The sequence below is a fragment of the Stegostoma tigrinum genome, chromosome 17, assembly GCF_030684315.1.
Source record: "Stegostoma tigrinum isolate sSteTig4 chromosome 17, sSteTig4.hap1, whole genome shotgun sequence".
Taxonomy (NCBI): Eukaryota; Metazoa; Chordata; class Chondrichthyes; order Orectolobiformes; family Stegostomatidae; genus Stegostoma; species Stegostoma tigrinum.
The window spans coordinates 3,481,670-3,505,356 of NC_081370.1; the positions used below are offsets into that span (position 1 = coordinate 3,481,670).

The 23,687-nt window shown below is 41.8% G+C and overlaps 1 protein-coding gene across 2 annotated transcripts in view; it reads right to left on the reverse strand.

Annotated features, from left to right (window-relative positions):
* LOC125459387 (plakophilin-3-like) overlaps positions 1 to 23,687 on the reverse strand; it is an 81,939-nt gene that overhangs the window by 49,403 nt on the left and 8,849 nt on the right. The window contains exons 1-2 of one of the 2 annotated variants that reach the window (XM_048545793.2): positions 5,785 to 6,581; positions 1,342 to 1,430 (exon numbers count right to left, since the gene is read on the reverse strand). In XM_048545793.2, coding sequence (XP_048401750.2) covers positions 1,342 to 1,430; positions 5,785 to 5,998 — 303 coding nt within the window. In that variant the 5' untranslated portion in view covers positions 5,999 to 6,581. Of the gene's footprint in view, positions 1 to 1,341; positions 1,431 to 5,784; positions 6,582 to 23,687 lie in introns of those variants that run through there. The other variant, XM_048545795.2, reaches the window with a different exon arrangement.

The following is a 23,687-nucleotide window of genomic DNA, read 5'->3' on the forward strand; positions in this document are numbered from 1 at the left end:
AAGTAGTGACTTCTCACACTGTTGTCAGAAGTGTCACTTTAATTCCTGGCAAAAGCCCAACGAATTGGATTCTATACTCCAATATTCAGTGGGTGAAAATCACAAGCTTTAAACGCAGATTTCTGGATTGTGCCTTCCATCAAGAACCAATCTTTCCAGACAGGCTTCTGATTGTCAGCCTGCATTTGAAGATGTTAGTTACCTGGAGCTCTCAATTTCCCAATAAATGTACTCGGAGCATTGTTCCTTGCTGGAAGTGACTAATTAAGGAACATAGGAGCAGGACCAAGTCATAAAATTCCTTGAACCCATTCCACCATTCAACTAGATCTTGTTGATCTTCACTTCATTTCCTTTCAGCTTCATTTTCAACTTCTGAACATTGGTAGGTGCGCAGATCTCCAACATCCATAATTGTCCTGACATCTTGGAATCCACACTATATTAAAATGCTACAATATGCTGCAATGAACCCTAACCTTTCTAAGCTGGAATCTGAAAATACAAATTAAACCTCAAACATTTTTGGAGCACAAAGTATGTCCTATTATGTAAATGTTTTGAATGCAGATAGTCACAGAAATGTACCCTTTGGTCCAACTTGTCCAGGCCAATCAGATATTCTACATTAATCCAGTCCCACTCGCATTTGGCCTACACCCCTCTAAATCCTTCCTATTTATGAACCCATCCACATGCTTTTTCAATGTTGTAACTGTACCGGCCTCAACCACGTACTCTGGCAGCTCATTCCACCCTCTGCATGAGAAAGTTGCTTCTTAGGTCCATTTTAAATATTTCCCTTCTCATCTTAAACCATTGTCCTCGAGTTTTGGACTCCCTTACCGTGGAGAAGAGCCTTGGCTATTCACTGTATCTGTGCCCCTCATGATTTTATAAACCTCTAAGAGGTCACCCCTCAGCCTCCATCACTCCAGGGAAAATAGCCCCAGCCTATTCAATCTCCCCCTAGTTCAAACTCTCCAACCCTGGCAACATCCTTGTAAATGTGCATGACAGAAAATGCTATAATTCCTAAAGGCACAGCATTTTTCTAGCCTTCAAATAACTGAAGGGCAATGCCTGGAATTATTTACTCCAACGTATTTGTTTTTATAGCCTTGAATACTTCCTGCTGCACTAAAAACAGCTCTACCCAAATGAAGAAGCAGAAATATGGCTCCTGTTTCTCTCTACCTCACCAATCCTTCCCCACAACCCCACCACTCAAGTGGTGGCTCAGTTGTAGATCTGGTTATGTTTGAGCTGTTCATGGAACCACAACAGCAGAAGCAACAACAGAACAAAACCTTCTAACAACACAGAAGGGCATATACTCACAGCGTACTTTCTGTCAGTTACAAAAGCTTGAGACTTGGAACCGAAGCTTGGCATGGTTGCCACTGGATATCTCATCATTCCAAAAGAATCTGTGGTAACACAGAGAAAGGGAAAATTTTTAATTACATTAAGAAAACATTCCTTCCCAATTTCTCATCCCTTGCCGGGTTATTGATATGATTATCCACTGAAGGAGTTTGGCACTTGGCAGAGGTAATCATTCTTCTACAAAAAACAGGTAGACACTGATACCAATAATTTGCATGATGACCCCAATCTCCTGTTGAAAACCGTCAGCAGGAATGATCTAAACAGCTGTAACATATCATCTGCAAATTCCCCACAGGAGATCAGGACAGTGCTCAGAAATTCTAAATGTTTTCTAACGTGCCTGTTCCGAAATGTTATGACACACGCCTGGAGCAGATGGACTTAAACCCAGATCTCCTGACTCAGAGGTAGGAAGGCTACCACTGTGCCACAACTGCTTGAACATCATTGGACTATTCTATAGCAAGGAGCATCTCTGTAGGCTTTGAGATGGTCATCGTCCACACTGACATGCTTTGCAGCAAGCATCTCTGGGCAGCTATTAGAAGTACAATGTCTCACTGGTTTTCTCCTCAGCTTAGGTCTTAGCCTGACATTAGATAAATGCAACTTAAATCAGATTTCCAAACCAGAAATCTTCTTGTCTATATGTCTCAGCATTCCTGAAATCCCTTTGACACAAATTTATTGAATTTTAAAATCATTTGTTGCTTACTCAGCTAGACTTGGAAATGATGGTCACATGCGAACAAAAAGTGTTTTACAAGTTGTCATAGGAGCAACAAGCGTGAAACTGTTGATGAGTTTGACCTAGATGAAGTCAAGCTATACCACGAGACTTACTAACTCCAAACAGAGCTCAACATTATTTAATTTTAAAAATACGTTCTGTTGTTGTACACCTGTGCAAGCTCAAAACATTTTTTGTTTAAAAAAGTGATTACATAATGCCTTTTTTTTCAAGGCAAACAGATCATCGGGGGAAAGGTAGCAAAAACAGTTAATTTGCAAGAAGTATGTTTGTATTGAAATTAAAGAGCATTTAAATATAAAAAGGATTGAGAGAGATGTAATTATACATAAATCTACAGTATTACACCTCAAGGAGGAAAATATAGAGCAAAATGTTTGAGACAGAATGAAAGGTAAATTGAATAGATGGATCATTTAAGAGATGACAAGATTTCTCTCATATTTTTCATCTAGGAATTCAATTGGGATGCAAGAATAAGGGAGCAGTATCAATATTCTTCACAAATCTGAACTTTATAGGGAATTAGGAGCTGCAGAAATTGACATCACAGAGTTTTTTTTAATAACCTGAGCACAAACAGTAAGGAAATTCTAATCAATATAATTTGTTTTATTCATATATGAAATATGGGTGTCATTGACAAGGATGGCATTTGTTGTCTATTCTTAGTTGCCTTTGAATCAATTGGCTTTCTCGGCCTTTTAAGAGTCAATCAAGTTGCTATAGGCCAGATTTCCTTCCCCAAAGGACATTACTGAACGAGATGACTTTTCACCACAAATTGACAATGGTTGCCTGGTCCCTATTAGGCTAATTAGACATTAATTCATACATACTAGAAGAAATTGAACAACAGTGGAATTTCAACATTGCAAAATAGATTTTTAACATTATAAAATCCTGAAATTTCACTTGAATCAACACTGTGGCCATGGACTTCAAAAGCTAAATATTAAGTGAAGGCAAACATTTTTTCACTGGTAGAGAATGTATCTTTTGCTTCAAAGTTGCAGTTTAAGCTCAGCTTATAGAGAACTGTTATCAATTTCCTTTCCTTTTTGAAAAGTAACGTAGACACAAACATTTTAATAGGAAAAGGAAAATAAGACAATGAAGACTATACAAGGAATTGATGTATTTGAGACAGATCTGGAAATGCTAACTAAAGGTCTGAGAACGTTTGCAGTGAGGCCAAATTAGAATCGCTACAGAGTTGGAAAATCTGAAATGAAGCTCAGCAGGCATTATTCAGTGTGGAAATAATTTAAGGCTATTAAATATGGAATGATTTTTTCAAGTATTAACACCTCAGATGTTCGAGAAATGCCTTCGAAATAGTTTTAAAATAATGTGTAAGCGTTGGCAATGTAAAAGTTTATAGTTTAGCATTGGCTATTTGCGCGCTGGTGGCACTAAATTTAATTTGATGGTCAGGGTAGGCAGCAAATGTGCAAGATACCAGTTCCAGCCATGTTTTTGATCAGTTCAATAAATTGGATAGGTGACTGTCCAACCATTTCATAAATACTTGTGTCTTATTCATCAGAAATAAAATGGAGATGGACATTTTATTCAGAAAGTATGTGATAATCACATCTCATCCATTTAAAATTTGAACTCAATATTACAGATCCACTGATATTAAGACTGCTGAAAACAATGCCACATTTAGTAGAAGCAACAACAAAAATTACAGAACACCAACAATATTACACCATTAGTAGAATAATTCCTGATAAAAGATCTCCTTTGAGAATGCTGTCTGAGGTAAAGGTCTAATCTCCACAAACTTAAATGTAAAACGCATAAATCTTAATGAAACCACACTTTCTGATATTATTCAAGTGCTCAAGAAACTTGTTTTTGTTTCAAAAATTATTTAGTATATTCTTCTCAGCATCTCCAAAATATTTTCAAGTTAACTGGAGATGCAAGTGTTATACTACAACTGGAATACTCTATACATGAAGAAAAATGGTTACATGATGAAAACTTTAGGGATTCTGACAGGAACTGAATAATGAGGTTACACAAGTAATGCATCAAAAACCATCTTTCATGATTTTTTGATTTCCATAAGAGTTTTGAAAATAATCTTTTCCCACGCTTTATACATAAATGCCTCAAAAATTATAAAATTTTACGAGTTTCCAAATACATCATAAAGTCAAAGCAAAACTCAAGTGTATGGAATTTATCTGAATTCCAAAATGCTCTTTGAAAATTGCACACTGTGCCATTTGTCCAAAACTTCAATGGCTTACAAAAAGTGTAATTTTGTACTGGCTGAGATTGCTAGAGGTACCTAAGATCTTTAATGTTACCTAACAGCTAACTGGACAGAATGAAAATTTCATGGTCAGCAGCATAATCATGACACGATAGATATTGTTTTATTGTAAATGAAATTATTTAATATTTGACATCAGTTCTACACAATCCATATGTTGCTCTCTGGCCAGAATGGAAAGCCTTCATTGACTAAGAAGTTCTCTTTCAGCTCTTTGTTTCTGTTCATTCATTATGTCCAAACGTGCCTCACACCATAGAAGTATCATCACCCTGTATTTTGCAGCATGTAGCTTCAAATGGGTTGAAATTGTAAGAAAGATCAATGCACTTACTGTCTCTAGGGAAGGAAGATTTAAGAGGGCCTGCTATTTTCACCCACCATTATAAAAGATTAACAAAACTGGCCAAAAAAAATTAGTCTACTCAATTAACAAATATAAAATGTTTGAGAGGCAGTTTCTGGGGACAGCAAACTGATGAAAAACAGTTAGAAACGTGACTGATTTACAGTCGGAGGGCTCGGGTTTAGCGCCTTCCAAAAAGCTCAGTTATGTTCTTCAGTATATATAAAATAACGGTGACTATACAATATAAAAACCAACAAAACTGCAGATGCTGCAAAGTGGAGACAAAAAACAAATTGCTAGAAAAGCTCAACAGGTCTGGCAGCATGTGTGGGGAGGTATCAGAGTTAATGTTTCGGGTCGAGTGACCCGATAAGCACTGTACAGTCGTTATCATGCAGAAGTCGGAAAGCAGTTCAGATCATGTAAAAGGAGGAAGAAAACGGAATGTAATTACCAAATGAACTCCAAAGTGTTTCAGAGGATCTAGAACAAGTGTTTCAGAGGATCTATGACCAAAAGGTTGCCAAGGAACGGTTAAGAAGGACTACCCTGAACGTGACACCTTTGCTTGACAAGATGGGATCTGCCCACCATCCTGAACCTTACACGGCAGGGAGGGACACACCCAAAGTTTCTCTGCAGTCAGGATACATACCCTATACACGGTTTGAAGATTTCAGGTCAAAGAGAAAGCATTCTCGCACGGTATAGCGTGTGAATATTTTTGGGGAAAAAAACTGATACCTCGTCATCAGAGATCAGGCGTTCAAATTAAAATCTCCACAACTCCGCCGGAGCATGAGACTTTTGTTTAAGAGTAGGACTGGAAAGGAAACAGTTGTGGGGGCGAAGATTTAAGAATGTAAAAGGAGAGAGAGTTATGCACAAGTGGGCTTTAAACCATTTAACAAACGCACAGAAGCAAACGCACCCCCCCCCCCCCCGGTGGTTTTAAAGAGTGTGTGTGTGTGTGTGTGTGTGTGTGTGTGTGAGTTTTACCTCCACTAACAGAGCCTCCGCACACCGAACCGGCCCGGCTACTGCTGCTACTGCGGAGCATGGTTCGGACTTGCTCCTGCACCCTCATGCTCTTCTGCTCGGCTCGGTGCTCCCTGTGGTCGAGCTGTGTGTCCGAGGGCATAGCCAAGGTAGAGACCGGGGCGTCCGTGGGCAAGGCGGACTTGAGGAAATAATTCTCCTGCGTCACGTTCATCTTCAGCACTTACTCCTTTCCCACCCCCGCCTCGGTGTCCGTGTGTGTTTATAATGTCCGATCAGTCCATGCAATCCGAAAGTTAGACCGTCACCCCGGCTGCAGAGTTACACTCGCTCCGCCACACAGCAACTCTCCTTAGGGCGAGGCGAAGGTGACATCAGGGGGAAAAAGGCTGGATGCACAAAGCCCCACCTTCCTCAGGTGAGTCATTCCAATCCGCCAGGCTGTCTTTATTTGTAAAAAATTGACTTTATAAGCCAGGTGGGCGTCGCTGCAAAGATCGGTACTTTCTGCCCATCCTCTTGGGCTGGATGGTTTGCTAGACGTTTGTGAGGGGAGTCATCCCATCTTTTAGGCAACAAGAACCTTGCCGAGACAGAAAGTTCATTAATCGGTTGGTCGACAATGAACAGTCTAATTTTCAAGTCCAGAATTGTTTCTTTTTTGGAAGATTGAATTTCTACTGCACCAGCTGCCTTGTTAGGATTTGAACCTGCGTTTCACCACAGCATTAATTTGTCTCTTTGAGGTGCTAATCTAATGGAGTTACCAGTCCGCCACCACCTACTGAATTGAGTGGCCTAAAGAGTTTCAGTTCTGTTTCCCTTTTTCCTTGGCTGCTGACTGACCTGACTAAGGAGCAGCGCAAGGAAAACTTGTAATTTCAAATAAACCTGCTGGACTACAACCTGGTGCCCTTTAACTCCTGACTCTGACTTGTTCAAGCTCATTGATTTTAAATTTCAAATTTCTGACAACCACAGTCCTTTGCTTTTTGTGTGCACTATTGCACTACTGTCTTTTGGAGGATTAACAGAAGAGTTATTTGTTTAGCCAAAAAGCAATTGTGCGAATACAAGATCATAAACTCCTATCACTTGGCACTATTTCAGGTGCTGTCATCCCTCCAAGGAGTGCTGAGCATGTGGTGGTTCTTATTGCAGACATCTCTTTTAGGAAAGTTCACATTTATACTTACAGTTCCAGTCTCAATGAGCCAGTTTACTGTGAGTCGCAAACAGTGTAACAATCCACACATTTAATTGGATAACAGTTGTTTACATAGCAGGTTTTCTTTCTGAGTGAAAGTACAAATTTTATGTTGCTAAAAGTTTTGTAAAATTGGTCCCCCAATTCTCTTGTAGCGATGACAATAATGCCATTGTGCACATGGTTTTAAAAATAGGGCAGATTGATTTCAAGGACATTTTTTACAGCTTAGGAAGTAGGATAGCTACTTTAAAAGACTGATTTCTGTACCCTATTTAACATTGTTCACAAAGAAAAGTAGTAATGATTATCCAAAGGAAAATGTGTAAGTATCCCTAATTGGTCTGGAGTCACATGTAGGGCAGACCAGAAAACGATGGCAGATTTTCTGTCCTAAAGGGGATTTATATATCAGTTGGGTTTTTATGACAAATTATTTTACTTGTTATATTTGTGATTACAGAAATTAGCGCTCAATTTCAGAATTATTGATTTAATTTTCCTAGTCGGATTTGAAACTATGTCCCCAAGCCAATAATCTGGGACTTTGGAGTATGAATCTAATGGCATTATCACTGTGTTTTCTCAACAGAGAAGGTGAATTAGTTAGACTGGGGAGTCAGAAAGATCAAATCAGATACAGAATGACAAATGCTAAGGAAAAAAGATTTAATTAAGAAAGGAAGAAATAGAGAGGGAAAATAAGCAGAAAATGTGAGATTTTTGGATTCTTTGGAAGGATTTCCTTTATGCAGGAATGGAAACTAAGGGGCAAGTGTAGAAAAGTATATTACAATGAAGCAAAATTAGCATGGCTTCATGAAAGGGAAATGATGATTGTCAAATTTACTGGAATATATATATAGATATACTGTAGAAACTAGGTTTGCTCTGGGAGGAAGAAGTCGAGAGGAATTTGATCAAGAGTATTGGAAATTGTGTTGGCTCTAGAATAGAATAGTTAAGGAGCACCAGAGGACACCAATTTAAGAGGATGAGCAAAAGAAACAGAGCAATATAGGGAAAAACCTCTTTGCACAGCAAATAGTTGAGATCTGGAATGCACAGACCGTGGGTGTAGTGGAGGAAAATCAAATTACAATTTCAGTAAGGAATTGGATACGCTCCTGAATAAAAAAAAATCAGGGGGCTTCTGGGAAAGAATGGGGGATGGAGACAAACTCTAGCAGAGAGCCTGCGCAGGCAAAACGGGTTGGATGTTCGCACTCTTTGCTGGGAGGTGCACTGTAGATGAATAGTCCCAGATTGCTGGAAAGAATTTAATGACCTGACCAGGGCAAGAAAGTTGAGGACAGTAACACATTCAACTATGTCTTATTGCAAATATCACACGTGTGGGCCTTATGCTGCCATCTCAAACCTATTCCGATATGTCAGTCCTCTCAAGCACTTACCATGCAAGACCGCCCATTGCTGTTTGAATTTTTTTTGCATACCCATTAGCTCATGAAACATTAACATTTACCCTGGTCCTAACACAACATTACTCTTCTCCTTCATAGTCATCCTCAATACTATCTATGCATTTGTTCAACATAGTTCATTACTCTCACTCGTAGATCTTTTCCTCTTTTCAGGAGAAGACAGTAGTGTTCCAGCGAGAGACATAGAACAGGAGGTGCTCATAGAAATAAGATTTACAACCCAGTCCAACCACTTAACCCATTCTTTGCCAACAAGCTTTATACACTAACCACAGAGGAAGAGGCACTGTCGCTCAGTAGAGTTCTGACTGTTGAAAGAATCAAGTATCATGCAGCTACACAGTATACAATAACCCCTGATTTTGACTTAGTTAGCAGCCAGTTGGACAGACAAACTAGGAGCAGAAGTATACCTCTGGCCCCTCAAATCTGCTTTGCCATCCAATAAGATCATGGATAATCAGTTTGATATTCAAATTCCACGTTCCTGTCCATCACTGAAAACCCTAGACTACTATGACTAACAAAATCTACCCGCCTCCCCCTTATAAACAGTCGATGATCCCACCTCCAATGCTTTCTGAGGCTGTGTGTGCCAAATTCTTGCACCCGTCTGAAAGAAAATATTTCTTCTTATCTCTGTCCTGAACACTTGATCCCTCATTTTAAGCCATGCCCTCACTTCTGGACCCACAAGAGTAATCATGATCACCTCATCCACGTTGTGAAGGCAATTCAAGATCTTAAAAACTTCAGTCAGGTCATTCCTCATTCTTCTAAACTTGCCCGGCCTACCTCCTTGAGATTATCCTCTCCTTATCGAAACCACACCTGAACTGCCACCGATACCTTTACATATTTCTTTAGCCAAAGCACACAAGTATTGTGTAACAGCATAATAATGTTCTGTGACTTATCCACCTGCACAACTAAATTGCCCTGCACCTCAGAATTCTGCAATTGTTCTCCATTTAAGTAATATGCTTTTTTAAAAAAAAACTCTTCTTGCCAAAGTGAACAACATCACATTTTATCTCCTCATGGTCTGTCCGGCAGAATTTTTTTTTTACCAATTCCCTCAACCTATCCATATACATCTGCAATTTCCTTGTGTCTTTCACAACACACTTTCCTGCATATCTTAGAATCATTTGGGAATTTAGCTACCATGCCTTTGTTCACCTCATCTAAGTTACTGATATAAAATGTAAAAAGTTGAGGCACAAGCTCAGACGCTTACAGGATTCCACTTGTAACATGCTGCCTGTAAAATATGATCATGTGCAAAATATTCACATAAAACATTCTTTTTCAGGCGGTTGTAATTCAGTTTGTATTCTCCTGCAGACCTGCAGAGGGTGATCAAGAGAAACAATGTTGACTCCTCAAAAGATGTCGTGGTATCTGAGGTTGCAACATCACAGGAGCCTTACACCAAGTCAGATATTGGCAGTTTAATCAGGTTGAAAAGGAAAATAGCTTTCACTTGATGTCTCATATTTCCAAAGTAAACAAGGGCAAATGATGGAGATAACAAGGTGTAGATCTGGATGACCACAACAGGCCAAGCAGCATCAGAGGAGCAGGGAGGCTGACGTTTCGGGCCTGGATCCTTCCTCAGAAATGGGGGAGGGGAAGGGGTGTCTGAAATAAATAGGGAGAGAGGGGGAGATGAATAGAAGATGGTTGGAGGAGAAGATAGGTGGAGAGGAGACAGATAGGTCAAAGAGTTGGGGATGAAGCCAGTAAAGGTGAGAGTAGGTGGGGAGTTAGGGAGGGGACAGATCAGTCCGGGGAGGACAGACAGGTCAAGGGGGCGGGAAGAAGTTAGTAGGTAGGAGATGGGGGTGGGCCTTGAGGGTGGGAGGAGAGGATAGGTGGGAGGAAGAGCAGGTTAGGGAGGCAAGGACAAGCTAGGCTAGTTTTGGGATGTGGCAGGGGGAGGGGAGATTTTGAAGCTTGTGAAATCCACATTGATACCATTGGGCTGCAGGGTTCCCAAGCGGAGTATGAGGTGCTGTTCCTGCAACCTTCGGGTGGCATTGTTGTGGCATGGCAGGAGGCCCAGGATGGACATGTCGTCTGAGGAATGGGAGGGGGAGTTGAAATGGTTCGCGACTGGGAGGTGCACTTGTTTAGCACGAACCGAGTGGAGGTGTTCTGCAAAGGGGCCCCCAAGCCTCCGCTTGGTTTCCCTGATGTAGAGGAGGCCACAACGGGTACAGCAGATGCAGTATACTACATTGGCAGATGTGCAGGTGAACATCTGCTTGACGTGGAAAGTCTTCTTGGGACCTGGGATGGGGGTGAGGGAGGAGGTGTGGGGGCAGGTGTAGCACTTCCTGCGGTTGCAGGGGAAGGTGCCGGGTGTGGTGGGGCTGGTCAGGAGTGTGGAGCCGTCAAGAGCGTGGTCCCTCCGGAAAGCATATAAGTGTGGGGAAGGAAAAATATCTTTGGTGGTGGGGTCGGATTGCAGATGGTGGAAGTGTCAGAGGATGATGCGTTGGATCCAGAGGTCGGTGGGGTAGTATGTGAGGACTAGGGGGATTCTGTTTTGGCTTTTATTGCAGGGAGGGGCTGTGAGGGATGAGTTGTGGGAAATGCGGGAGAAAAATGATGGAGAAAGGAACGCCCCGATAGCTTTTCAGTGACTATTGATGAAAAGGAAATTTCTGAAGCATCGGCGTAGAAAATGCAAGGAACTGACTGGTTTTACTGATGCACTTGGCACTGTTGCAGAGAAATTAAAGGTGTATGGGTCAAGTATGAATGGTAAATTGTCGGCTTTTGCAATGATGTCCTCATCAGATCTTTGGGCTCTGACACTCTCAGAACAAATTGCTCACCTAGCCAACAAAGTGTGAACCTAGATGAGCACAGCAGGCCAAGCAGCATCTTAGGAGCACAAAAGCTGACATTTTGAGCCTAGACCCTGCATCAGAGAGGGGCATGGGGAGAGGGTTCGGGAATAAATAGGGAGAGAGGAGGAGGCGGACCGAAGATGGATAGAGGAAAAGATAGTTGGGGAGGTAGGGAGGGGATAGGTCAGTCCAGGGAGGACGGACAGGACAAGGAGGCAGGATGAGGTTGGTAGGTGGGAAATGGAGGTGCGGCTTGACGTGGGAGGAGGGAATAGGTGAGTGGAAGAACAGGTTAGGGAGGTGGGGACGAGCTGGGTTGGTTTTGTGTGGATATCATCTCCCCCTCCCCCACTGCATCCCAAAACCAGCCCAACTCGTCCCCTCCCCCCCGCACTGCATCACAAAACCAGCCCAGCTCATCCCCACCTCCCTAACCTGTTCTTCCTCTCACCTATCCCCTCCTCCCACCTCAAGCTGCACCTCCATTACCTACCTACTAACCTCAACCCGCCTCCTTGACCTGTCCATCCTCCCCGGACTGACCTACCCCTCCCCACCTGTACTGTCTTCTCTACCTATCTTTTCCTCTATCCATCTTCGGTCTGCCTCCCCCTCTCTCCCTATTTATTTCAGAACCCACTCCCCATCCCCCTCTCTGATGCAGGGTCTAGGCCCGAAACGTCAGCTTTTGTGCTCCTAAGATGCTGCTTGACCTGCTGTGTTCAACCAGCTTCACACTTTGTCCTGGATTCTCCAGCATCTGCAGTTTCCATTATCTCTGCTCGCCGAGTCAGTTGGCTGCAGGACATTTGCAACTTTAGTGTTCTCCCAAAAATGTAGAAAATTGCCAAAGTTAGTCCTTTCCCAAGAAGGAGGGCAAAGCCAATTTCTCCAGTTCCTTCCCCATCAGTCTATTCTGGATCATCACACAAAAGTAATGGATGATTTTGTCAACAGTGCATCAAGCCACAAGGTACAAAATATGTTTACAGACACTGGGTTTGAGTTCCAACTGAAATGCGAGGTAAAGGGAAAGTAACTGTTTTCATTGTCAAGCTAGTATTCAACTGGTTGCGGCGTTAAGGAGCCCTAGCAAAATTAAGGTCAATTAAGTATCACAGGGAAAATCCTTTCTGGTTATTATCGTACCCAGTACAAAATAAGATCATTGTGAATGTTGGACACCAGATATCACAGACCCAGAATATCATTGTAGGACACACTCAGTAAAATGCCCAACCATCATAAGCTGCTTCTTTAATTGCCTGCCTTCCATCTTACGCGAGAAAATGGAGATATACAGTGAAGATTGCATAAACATTCAACACAATTCATGACTCTTTGGATATTGAAGCAGTCAATGTCCATAAATAGCATTACATGTCCAATGTTCAAGCTTAAGTTAATAATTGTAAAAGAACATTTGTACCAGACAATTGCCAGGGTATGACAATCTCCAGCAAGAGAGATATGAACTGTCTCCTTTGACATTCAATGGCATTACCATGAATGAATACTTCAGCAACAAAGTGCTGTGAGTTACCATTGATTAGGAAGCTCACTGAACTAATTATGTAAATGGTGTGCCTTCAAATGCAATTTGGAAGGTGGGAATTCTGCAGTGAGTAACTCATCTCCTGACTCCCCAAGTCCTGTCCTCAAGGCAAAAGCCAGGACTGTAATGGAATACTTTTCAATTGCCTGAATGGTTGGATCTCCAACAACATTCGAAAAGTTTGATACCATCCAGAACAAAGAATCTTGACTCCATTAAAGACAGAATAGCCCACTTCTTCCCTACTCCATTCACAAGCTTCAACATTCGCTGTCTTCAATTCTGACACATGCTAACAGTGGATCCTCTTTCTGAGTAAAATCTGTGCCTCAGAAAAAATGTACACAGAAAAACAGGCTCAATGTTGCACCAGAGGAAACATGCAGCCCAAGATTGGCTGAACCTTCAAGCTCAATAAGAAATAATTCAACTTATGAAAGGAAAAAGAGTTGTGTAGAAATTTTTTATGATGTTGAACCTATATAATTGGAGAAATGGAACTGTGGGTTGCTCCAGTAATTTAATAAAAATTGCCAGAGCTCAGAAACAGTCAATTTATCAGATGGGAAATGAAATGGCATTTTACAAAATACACTAAGAAACTTAAGTCTGCCTAACAATATCGTAAATGCCTTAGCTGCAATGAAACTTGTCGTGTAATTAAAAATGCTCTACTTCAGCAAAAAAATAGTCTTCAAACTCCCTCTACTGAAGGATGAAGTTCCAACCATTGTTACGTGCATAGAAAACAGATTGCCTACATTCCGTGCATGCCTCGGACATTTTTGAAAGATGTTCTGCTATTGAAAGCATAATCCTACACATTCTGTCCAAGCAGAAGCCTCATTAAGATTCAGTCACAGCTCATCATCCCATTGATCCTCCAATTTGTACATGGTTAGTTGATGCTTTTGACTGCTCCTTGACATACCATGTAAAGGGCCAGCAATGAAAAAAAAGTGATTGTGGTGAAGGGAAAGCAAGTAGGAATGTAAACCTTCAATGAAGAGTAACATGGCCCTGAGGTGTTACAGTGGAAGGGTGGGGGTAGAATCACAATCTTCTATCACCTTTCATCTTCCTGGAAATGCAAAGGAATTCAAGATATTGGCCATTGATTTGCAGCCATAATGACACCAGAATTCAGCACTTATCATCACAACTGTTTTGAAATTGAAAACAACTTATGGAGTCCACAAATGTGCATTAAGAGACAAATGTCCAGAAGCTGTTTTCATGAATTCTGTGCTTTTTAAGAAGCTGCACTAGAAGTCCACTAAGAATGCAATTGATTTGAAGTCATTGGGAAGATGGGAACTATTAGTCTTACACTCTGGAATCATTCAGTGGAAAAAGAAACTCTGAAACATTGCACCTTGTTGAATGTGATCTAAGTTGAATTTTAATTGTTATCTACAATGTTTATAAGTATAGTTAAACAGTGTCACTGGAACTAAATGTAATTTTATCTCTGAATGTCAAATTTCTGTTTGATATTTTTAAACATTACGGATTTTTAAAAGTTTATTATATTTTATCTTCTACCTTAATTCTGTGTATCTCTCAATGATTTATTTTGCTATCTGTAAAATTTATTTAAAGTATCTGTTGACACAAATAATCCAATGATAAATTCTGACAGCACGTGTTGATCTCTAATTTTTTTAAAGTGTGCATACACAGGAGGAATGTAAAGCCAATTTTTAAAAAATAAAGCACCTATTTTGTTTAAGTCTTTTCTCTTCATCTATATGTTTTCTATTTTCTTCATTTTTAAGGGTTTAAGTTTTTATCATTCTTTATTTCAACTCAATTCACAGATTTTACTGCTGCTATACATATTTCTGAGTGTCAGCAAATCCTACCAAAATTTAAAAATTAAGCATTCAACAATTAATTGGTTTTCAACTTCCAGATTTGCAGTCCACAAAATTTCCTTGCTATGATTAGTTGCATACCCTAATGATATCACTGCGGCTGAAATCCAGTTTTCTTAACAGCTGATTTAAACTGTTATTTAAGAATGAGAATTCTATTAATTAACTTGTTAACTGTAGGCAGTTTCTAAGTCATTTGTGATCACCATTCCTCAAATAAACTCAAACGCCAACCCAAAATCATTTCGGCTGTAGAATCATTTAATGCTTACTCCTTAACAAAAGTCATCTTATTCCAGATTGAAATTGGCTTTGTGCTAGCTTTACACAGGGCAGATCAATGTTTGGTTGACTTATACAGTTGTGATATGCTGAGTGGCAGGTTCTCTCATCATTTTCTCCCACACCTTGCAGTCTTGTGTTGCGATAGGAACGTCCCATTTTCAACTTCAATGACTTCTTGGTGAGTAAGGGGATGAAGCATTACAGGGAGAATGCAGGAGAATGGGGTTGAGAAGCATATCACCATGATCAAATTGTCGAGCAGACTTGATGAGCCAAATGGCCCAATTCTGCTCCTATATCTTTTGGTCTTAAAGGCCAATATGACTCAGGGAAAAGTATAAACAAGGTGGATTCTCATTGCCTTCCTCATGTTTGCTTAAAGAAATAGAAGACCTACTCACGAAGGATTCTTGACATGTCATTGGTTGTTATCCCTCAGTCTTATTGCTCCTGCAACACACCACTCATGACCATTTACCATTCATGAAGGCTCGTCACCTTCAACCTTGCATGTTTTACAAGGGCAGTGATAGATATCTTCTGTGCTTTCAAATGACCCTGGAGCCATAAATATTTCTATAGAAGGTACTACATCTGCAGACCTCATACAGTTGCTAAACTTGTTCGTCCGGTTGATAGAGGCTATCTGCAGAGATGAGGAAACAAGTTGAACATCTTGAAGTTTGCCTAGATTACAATGAATATAGCTGCTTTAGGTGTACCACTACAACATAGCTGTTTGAAAACCCTTCCACACAATCGCAAGGCATCCTGTATTTATCCATGCAGCACTTCCCAGAATCCGAAGGAAATATCGCAATTGAGTGACTCACTTAACACAAAACCTAGGCCAAACATTGTTTCTGTTAGCTCAAAGACTTGTATGTTTTTTTTAGATTTGGTGACTATTATGCTTAGTGTTAAAAGAAGCTCCACAGAGCTCATTTCTGAGTTGTCTTTTGTTTGTCAATTATATAAATGATTTGGATGAAAATATAGAAGGCACGGTTAGTAAGTTTGTGGACGACACTAAAACTTTTGGCATAGTAGTCAGTAAAGAAAGTTTTCTAAGATTGCAAAGGGATCTTGATCAAATGGGTCAATGAGCTGAGAAACGGCAGATGGAGTTGAATCTGGATAACAGTGAGGTATTGCATTTTGGTACAACAAACAAGGGTAGGGCTTATACAATTAATGGTAGTGCCTTGGGCAGTGTTGTAAAACACAGGAACCTCAGAGTGTAGGTACATACTTTTTTAAAGTTTACGTCACACGTTGACAGGATGGTTCAAAAGGCATTTGGCATGCTTGCCTTCATTGCTCAATCCTTTGAATATAGGTGTTGGGAAGTCATGTTGAGGTTGTGCAGGACATTGGTGAGGTCTCTTCTGGAATATTGTGTCCGGTTCTTGTTGCTCAGTTATAGGAATTATCAAGTTGAAGAAGGTTCAAGAAGAGATTTACCAGGATGTTTCTGGGTATGGAAGGTTTGAGTTATAAGGAAAGGCTGGATAGGCTGGGATTTTTTTCACTGGAGTGTAGGAGGTTGAGAGGCGACCTGATAGAAGTTCATAAAATAATGAGAAGTACAGATAGAGTTAGTGTTAGTTGTCTTTTCCCTGGCACGGGGGATTTCAAGACTAGGAGCCACATTTTTAAGGTGAGGGGAGAGAGATTTTTAAAAAATATGAAACAATTTTTTTACACAGAGGGTGGCTCACATGTGAAATGTACTTCCTGAGAAAGTGTTGGATGCAAGTACATTTACAACATTTAAAGTCCTTTGGATAATTACATGAGTAGGAAAGGTTTGAACGGATATGGGTCAGGAGCAGGCAGGTGGGACTAGTTTAGTTTGGGAATATGTTCGGCATGGACTCGTTGGACTGAGGGGTCTGTTTCCGGGCTGTATGACTCTATGACTTTAAGTTCATTACGAGAACAAGTTAGTGAAGCCCTTCAATACAGAACTTCACTTATCTTGAGGAAATACTAATAATTGCCCTGAATAAGTGTAACTAATTGGAGACCATCAGACAGTAGACATGTTGAATCTCCAAGGTAAAATCCATCATTATAGCTTTTCAACCATAATTTTTTTCATATTTTGGGGACTGCAACATTGACAATATATCAGGGCACCATACGATGCAAAATAATGGCAAAGCACATTTTGAATGAGGAGCACGTTGTTGATTTCTTGTTTCTCTTGTTTTCATAAATGGCTTTAAAGAACTTCAGCTCCTGAGACTGCCAAGCCTACCACTTTGTTAGTGTTGGGGCTATTACATAGAGCGAAGTCTCAATATAGCAACCAGAAATGCAGTATGGGAAAGTGAGAGGTCATGCACTTTGATAGAAAGAATAGAGGCATGGATTATATTCTAAATGGGGAGAAAATTTAGAAATCTGAAGTGCAAAGGGAGTTCTAATCCACGGTTCTCTTAAGGTAGTGTTTTCCAGGTTGAGTCAATAGTTAGGAGCGCAAATACAATGTTGGCATTTATTTTGAGAGGACTAGAATATAAAAGCAGGGATTACTTCTGAGGCTTTGTAAAGCTCCGGTCAGACCACATTTAGAGTATTGTGAGCAATTTTGTGCCCCATACCTCAGTTAGGATGTACTGACCTTGGAGTGGTCCAGAGGAGGTTCTCAAAAATGATCTCAGGAATGAAAGGTTTAACATACAAGGAACATTTGAGGACTCTAGGTCTATACTCAATGGAGTTTAGAAGGATGAGTGGGCAGCTAATTGAAACTTACAGAATACTGAATGGTCTGGACAGAATGGAATTTGGGAAGATGTTTCCATTGGGAGGAGAGACTTGGACCCGAGGGCACAGCCTTAGAGTAAAGGGAAGACCTTTTAGAACAGAGATGAGGAGAAACTTCTTCAGCCAGAGATTGATGAATCTGTGGAATTCACTGTCACAGAAGGCTGTGGAATTTAGTTCATTGAGTATATTTAAGACAAAGATAGATCGGTTCTTGATTGTCAAGGAGATAAAGGGTTACAGGGAAGAAGCGAGAGAATGGGGTTGAGAAATTTATCGGCCATGATTGAATGGGGGAGCAGACTCAATGGCCGAATGGCCTAATTTCTGCTGCCATGTTTTCTGGTCTTATGGAAAGGGACACATCACTCAAGGTCACTGTCAGTTGCTAAAGTCTGGGATTAATTGTGTCTGTGGCCAATGTAGAATGGAATGATGTAAACATATAGAACATAGAACATTACAGCACAGTACAGGATCTTCGGCCCTTGATGTTGTGCCGACCTGTCATACCAATCTGAAGCCCATCTAACCTACACTATTCCATGTACGTCCATATGCTTGTCCAATGACGACTTAAATGTACTTAAAGTTGGTGAATCTACAACAGTTGCAGGCAAAGCGTTCCATTCCCTTACTACTCTCTAAGTAAAGAAACTACCTCTGACATCTGTCCTATATCTTTCACCCTTCAGTTTAAAGCTATGCCCCCTCGTGCTCGCCGTCACCATCCTAGGAAAAAGGCTTTCCCTAGCCACCCTATCTAACCCTCTGGTTATCTTATATGACTCAATTAAGTCACCTCTCAACCTTCTTCTCTCTCATGAAAACAGTCTCAAGTCCCTCAGCCTTTCCTTGTAAGACCTTCCCTCCATACCAGGCAACATCCTAGTAAATCTCCTCTGGACCCTTTCCAAAGCTTCCACATCCTTCTTATAATGCGGCGACCAGAACTGTACACAATACTCCAACTGCGGTCGCACCAGAGTTTTGTACAGCTGCAGCATAACCTCATGGTTCCGGAACTCGATCCCTCTATTAATAAAAGCTAAAACACTGTATGCCTTCTTAACAGCCCTGTCAACCTGGGTGGCAACTTTCAAGGATCTGTGTACATGGACACCGAGATCTCTCTTCTCATCTACACTACCAAGAATCTTACCATTAGCCCAGTACTTTGCCTTCCAGTTACTTCTACCAAAGGGCATCACCTCACACTTGTCCGCAATAAACTCCATTTGCCACCTCTCAGCCAGCTCTGCAGCTTATCTATGTCTCTCTGTAACCTACAGCAACCTTCGTCACTATCCACAACTCCACTGACCTTAGTGTCGTCTGCAAATTTACTAACCCATCCTTCTACGCCCTCATCCAGGTCATTTATAAAAATGACGAACAGCGCTGGAACCAACACCGACCCTTGCGGTACACCACGAGTAACTGGACTCCAGGATGAACATTTCCCATCAACCACCACCCTCTGTCTTCTTTCAGCAAGCCAATTTCTGATCCAAACTGCTATATCTCCCACAATTCCTCCACATTTTGTACAATAGCCTACTGTGGGGAACCTTATCGAATGCCTTGCTGAACTCCATATACACCACATCGACTGGTTTACTCTCATCTACCTGTTTGGTCACCTTCTCAAAGAACTCAATAAGATTTGTGAGGCACGACCTACCCTTCACAAAACCATGCTGACTATCCTCAATTAAATTATTCATTTCTAGATGATTATAAATCCTATCTTTTATAACCTTTTCCAACACTTTACCAACAACTGAGGTAAGGCTCACTGGTCTATAATTACCAGGGTTGTCTCTACTCCCCTTCTTGAACAGGGGAACTACATTTGCTATCCTCCAATCTTCTGGCACTATTCCTGTAGACAATCACGGGTTAAAAATCAATGCCAAAGGCTCGGCAATCTCCTCCCTGGCTTCCCAGAGGATCCTAGGATAAATCCCATCCGGCCCAGGGGACTTATCTATCTTCACACTCTGCAGGATTTCTAATACCTCTTCCTAGTGAACCTCAATCCCACCTAGTCTAGTAGCCTCTATCTCAGTATTCTCCTCAGCAACATTGTCATTTTCTAGAGTGAATTCTGTTGAAAAATATTCATCTGGTGCTTCCCCTATCTCCTCTGACTCCACACACAACTTCCCACTACTATCCTTGATTGGCCTTAATCTTACTCTCACCATTCTTTTATTCCTTAAATACCTATAGAAAGCCTTAGGGTTTACCCTGATCCTACCTGCCAACAACTTCTCATGTCTCCTCCTGGCTCTTCTGAGCTCTATCTTTAGGTCTTTCCTGGCTACCTTGTAACCCTCAAGTGCCCTAACTGAGCCTTCACATCTCATCCTAACATAAGCCTTCTTCTTCCTCTTGACCAGAGATTCCATTTCCTTCGTAAACCACAGCTCCCGTGATCTACAGCTTCCTCCCTGCCTGACAGGTACATACTTATCTAGGACACACAGGAGCTTTTCCTTGAATAAGCTCCACATTTCTAATGTGCCCATCCCCTGCAGTTTCCTTCCCCATCCTATGCTCCCTAAATCTTGCCTAATCTTATCGTAATTGCCTTTCCCCCAGCTATAACTCTTGCCCAGTGGTATACACCAATCCCTTTCCATCACTAAAGTAAACATAACAGAATTGTGATCGCTATCACCAAAGTGCTCACCTACTTCCAAATCTAACACCTTGGCCGGGCTCATTACCCAGTACCAAATCTAATGTGGCTTCGCCCCTTGTTGGCCTATCTACATACTGTGTCAGGAAGCCCTCCTGCACACACTGGACAAAAACTGACCCATCTATAGTACTCGAACTATAGTGTTCCCAGTCAATATTTGGAAAGTTGAAGTCCCCCATGACAACTATCCTGTCTCTCTCACTCCTATCGAGAATCATCTTTGCTATCCTTTCCTCTACATATTTGAGACTATCTGGAGACCTATAGAAAACTCCCAACAGGGTGACCTCTCCTTTCCTGTTTCTAACCTCAGCCCATACTACCTCAGTTGACGAGTCCCCAAACATCCTTTCTGCAACTGTAATACTGTCCTTGACTAACAATGCCACACCTCCCCCTCTTTTACCATCTTCTCTGTTCCTACTGAAACATCTAAATCCCAAAACCTGCAACAACCATTCCTGTCCCTGCTCTATCCATGTCTCCGAAATGGCCACAACATCAAGGTCCCAAAGTGTGTGTGATGGTATCACTAGCCACAGTGGTACATTGAGAAGTGACTTTTTTTAACAGAACAATACTCCATTCTTGTAAGCATCGCTCACTCAAGGCCATCTGCAAAATGAGATAATAAAGCGTGGAGCTGGAGGAACACAGCAGGCCAGGCAGCATCAGAGGAGCTGGGAAGTTGACGTTTCAGATGGGGACCATCTTCAGAAATGGGGAGGGGGAGGGGGGGACAAGGAATAAATAGAGAGGGTAGGGATGGGGCTGGGGAAGGTAGGTTGGATGGGGATAGGTGAGTGCAGGTAGGGAGTGGTGGGGATTGGTCAGTGAGGTCGTAGGGGCAGATAGGTGGGAGAGAAGATGGACAAGTGGTGTCAGGGCAAGGAAGTGGGTTTGAGAGGGAGGGTTGAACATGGGAAGAGGCCGGGGTGGGGAAAGTTTGAAACTGGTAAAGTCCATATTCGGGCCATCAGGTTGTAGGCTTCTGAGGTGGAATACAAGGTGCTGGTCCTCCAGTTTGTGGGTGGCATCATTGTGAGTCTCCGCTTGGTCTCACCAACATTTTGTAGAGCATCTGCACTCTGTACGTGACCAATGACAACACCTTCTGGTCATGAAACATTTTAACTCCCCTTCCCACACCCTGGGTGACATGTCTATCCTGGGCCTTCTCCAATATCACGATAATGACACCTGCAAACTGGAGGAGCAGCACCTCATATTCCTCCTTGGCAGCCTCCAGTCCAACGGCCTTCATATGGATTCCTCCATATGTAAATCTTCTCTCCCACCTATCCGCCCCTCCCACCTCACTGACCAATCCCCATCACCATCCCAGCTACCTTCCCCAGCCCCACCCCTCCTCTACATTTATTTCAGATTGCACCTCACCCTCCCCATTTCTGAAGAAGAGTCCTGACCCGAAATGTCAGCTTTCCTGCTCCTCTTATGCTGCCTGGCCTGCTGCATTCCTTCAGCTCCATGCTGTGTTGTCCCTGACTCCAGCATCAGCAATTCTTGCTATCCCATCAGCAACATGAGTTGTGTTCTGATATGATGCATGTACCTTTATGGAAGAATACCTTGCTTTGATTTTATTCTTAGCCTATAGTAGCAGAAGTCAATGTCAGATATGTGTGCACGTTCTCCCAGTTAATGTTGTCTGTGTGTAGCCTTATCTTCGAGTAAAGAACCTAGATCATCATCTCACCAAATTCTTGTTGTATGATGACCACATATAAGTCAGAAGAATGTAACAAATCCTTTTAAACAGAGTTTTCTTTGGAAATTTAGAGCTGACCTTATAGGGATCCTGGTCCCTACTGTTAATGAATTAAGACCTTGACTGGTGCTTGAGAATGGGTGGACAGTAACTTTTGATTTGACTTATTTATTATTATCGCATGTACCTAAGTACAACGAAAATTTTGTTTCGTGAGCAGCACAGGCAGAGCATCGAGTGCTCAGCCAGGGCGAGGCATAAAAGGTTACAGGTGCACAGGAAGTGCACAAAGCAAGATCAACATTAGATTTGAAATGAGAGAGATCTATTCATCAGTCCAATAACAATCAGGGAAGAAGCAGATCTTGAACCTGTTGGTGCTTGTGTTCAAGCTTCTGTATTTTTTGCCCAATGGACGAGGTTGGAAGAAAATGTTACCAGGGTGGGAGGGGTCTTTGATGATGTTGGCAGCCTTTCTGTGACACGTGTAGATGGAGTTCATGGATGGGAGATTGGCTTTCATGATGGGCTGTGCACACAACTTTCAGTTATTTCTTATGGCTCTGGGCAGAGCAGTTGCCGTACCAAACCGTACGCACCCGGATAGAATGCTTTCTATGGTGCGTCTGTAGAAGTTGGTTGGTGAGCAGATTGCAATGCTGCGGTCTTTACTTAATGTTGAAAGAAACCCCCAACTAGCTTAGCAATAGCAGGCTTCAAAGAAGAAGTTATCTCCATTTAAGAATGAAGCAGAAAGTGGAGGAGGAGGAGAAAGATGTCAGGTCCCGGAAGAGGTGGGGGCGAGGCTGTCTTAGGGACAGGGGGTTTGTTGGGTCAGGGATTAACATTTGTCAGGGATCTGGGGGAGATGTAGTTGGGAGTGTACCTGGTACTTTGTGGGGTCAGTTTCATAATAAGTAGGAGTTAATCCAGATTTTTAATGGTCTAAATTTTCCTGGCTAGCCTGGATGCAGCACAGCCCTCCAGATCCTCTGATTTTCATGATTCTTTTGGAGAGCTCCGGGGCAAGGAAATTGCCAATTGGAATCTTCAACTTCCCCGGCAATTCACTCGGAATGTGCACCATTTAGTTTTTCACAGGGTCCTAACATATGACTCACTTAGAGGGGAGGTGATGGCTAGTGGCATTATCGTTGAACAGTTAATCCAGAAACCCAGATAACATTCTGGGGACCTGGGTTCGAATCCTGCCCTGGCAGATGGTGGGATTTGATTTCAATAAATATCTGGAATTAAGAATCTAATGATGACCGTGACTCCATTGTTGACTGACAGGAAAAGCCCACTTGGCTCACTAATGTCCTTTGGGGAAGGAAACTGCCATCCTTACCTGATCTGGCCTACATGTGACTCCACACCCACAGCAATGTGGTTGACTGTGAACTGCCCTCTCGGCAATTAGGGATGGGCAACAAATGTTGCCTAGCCAGTGATGTTG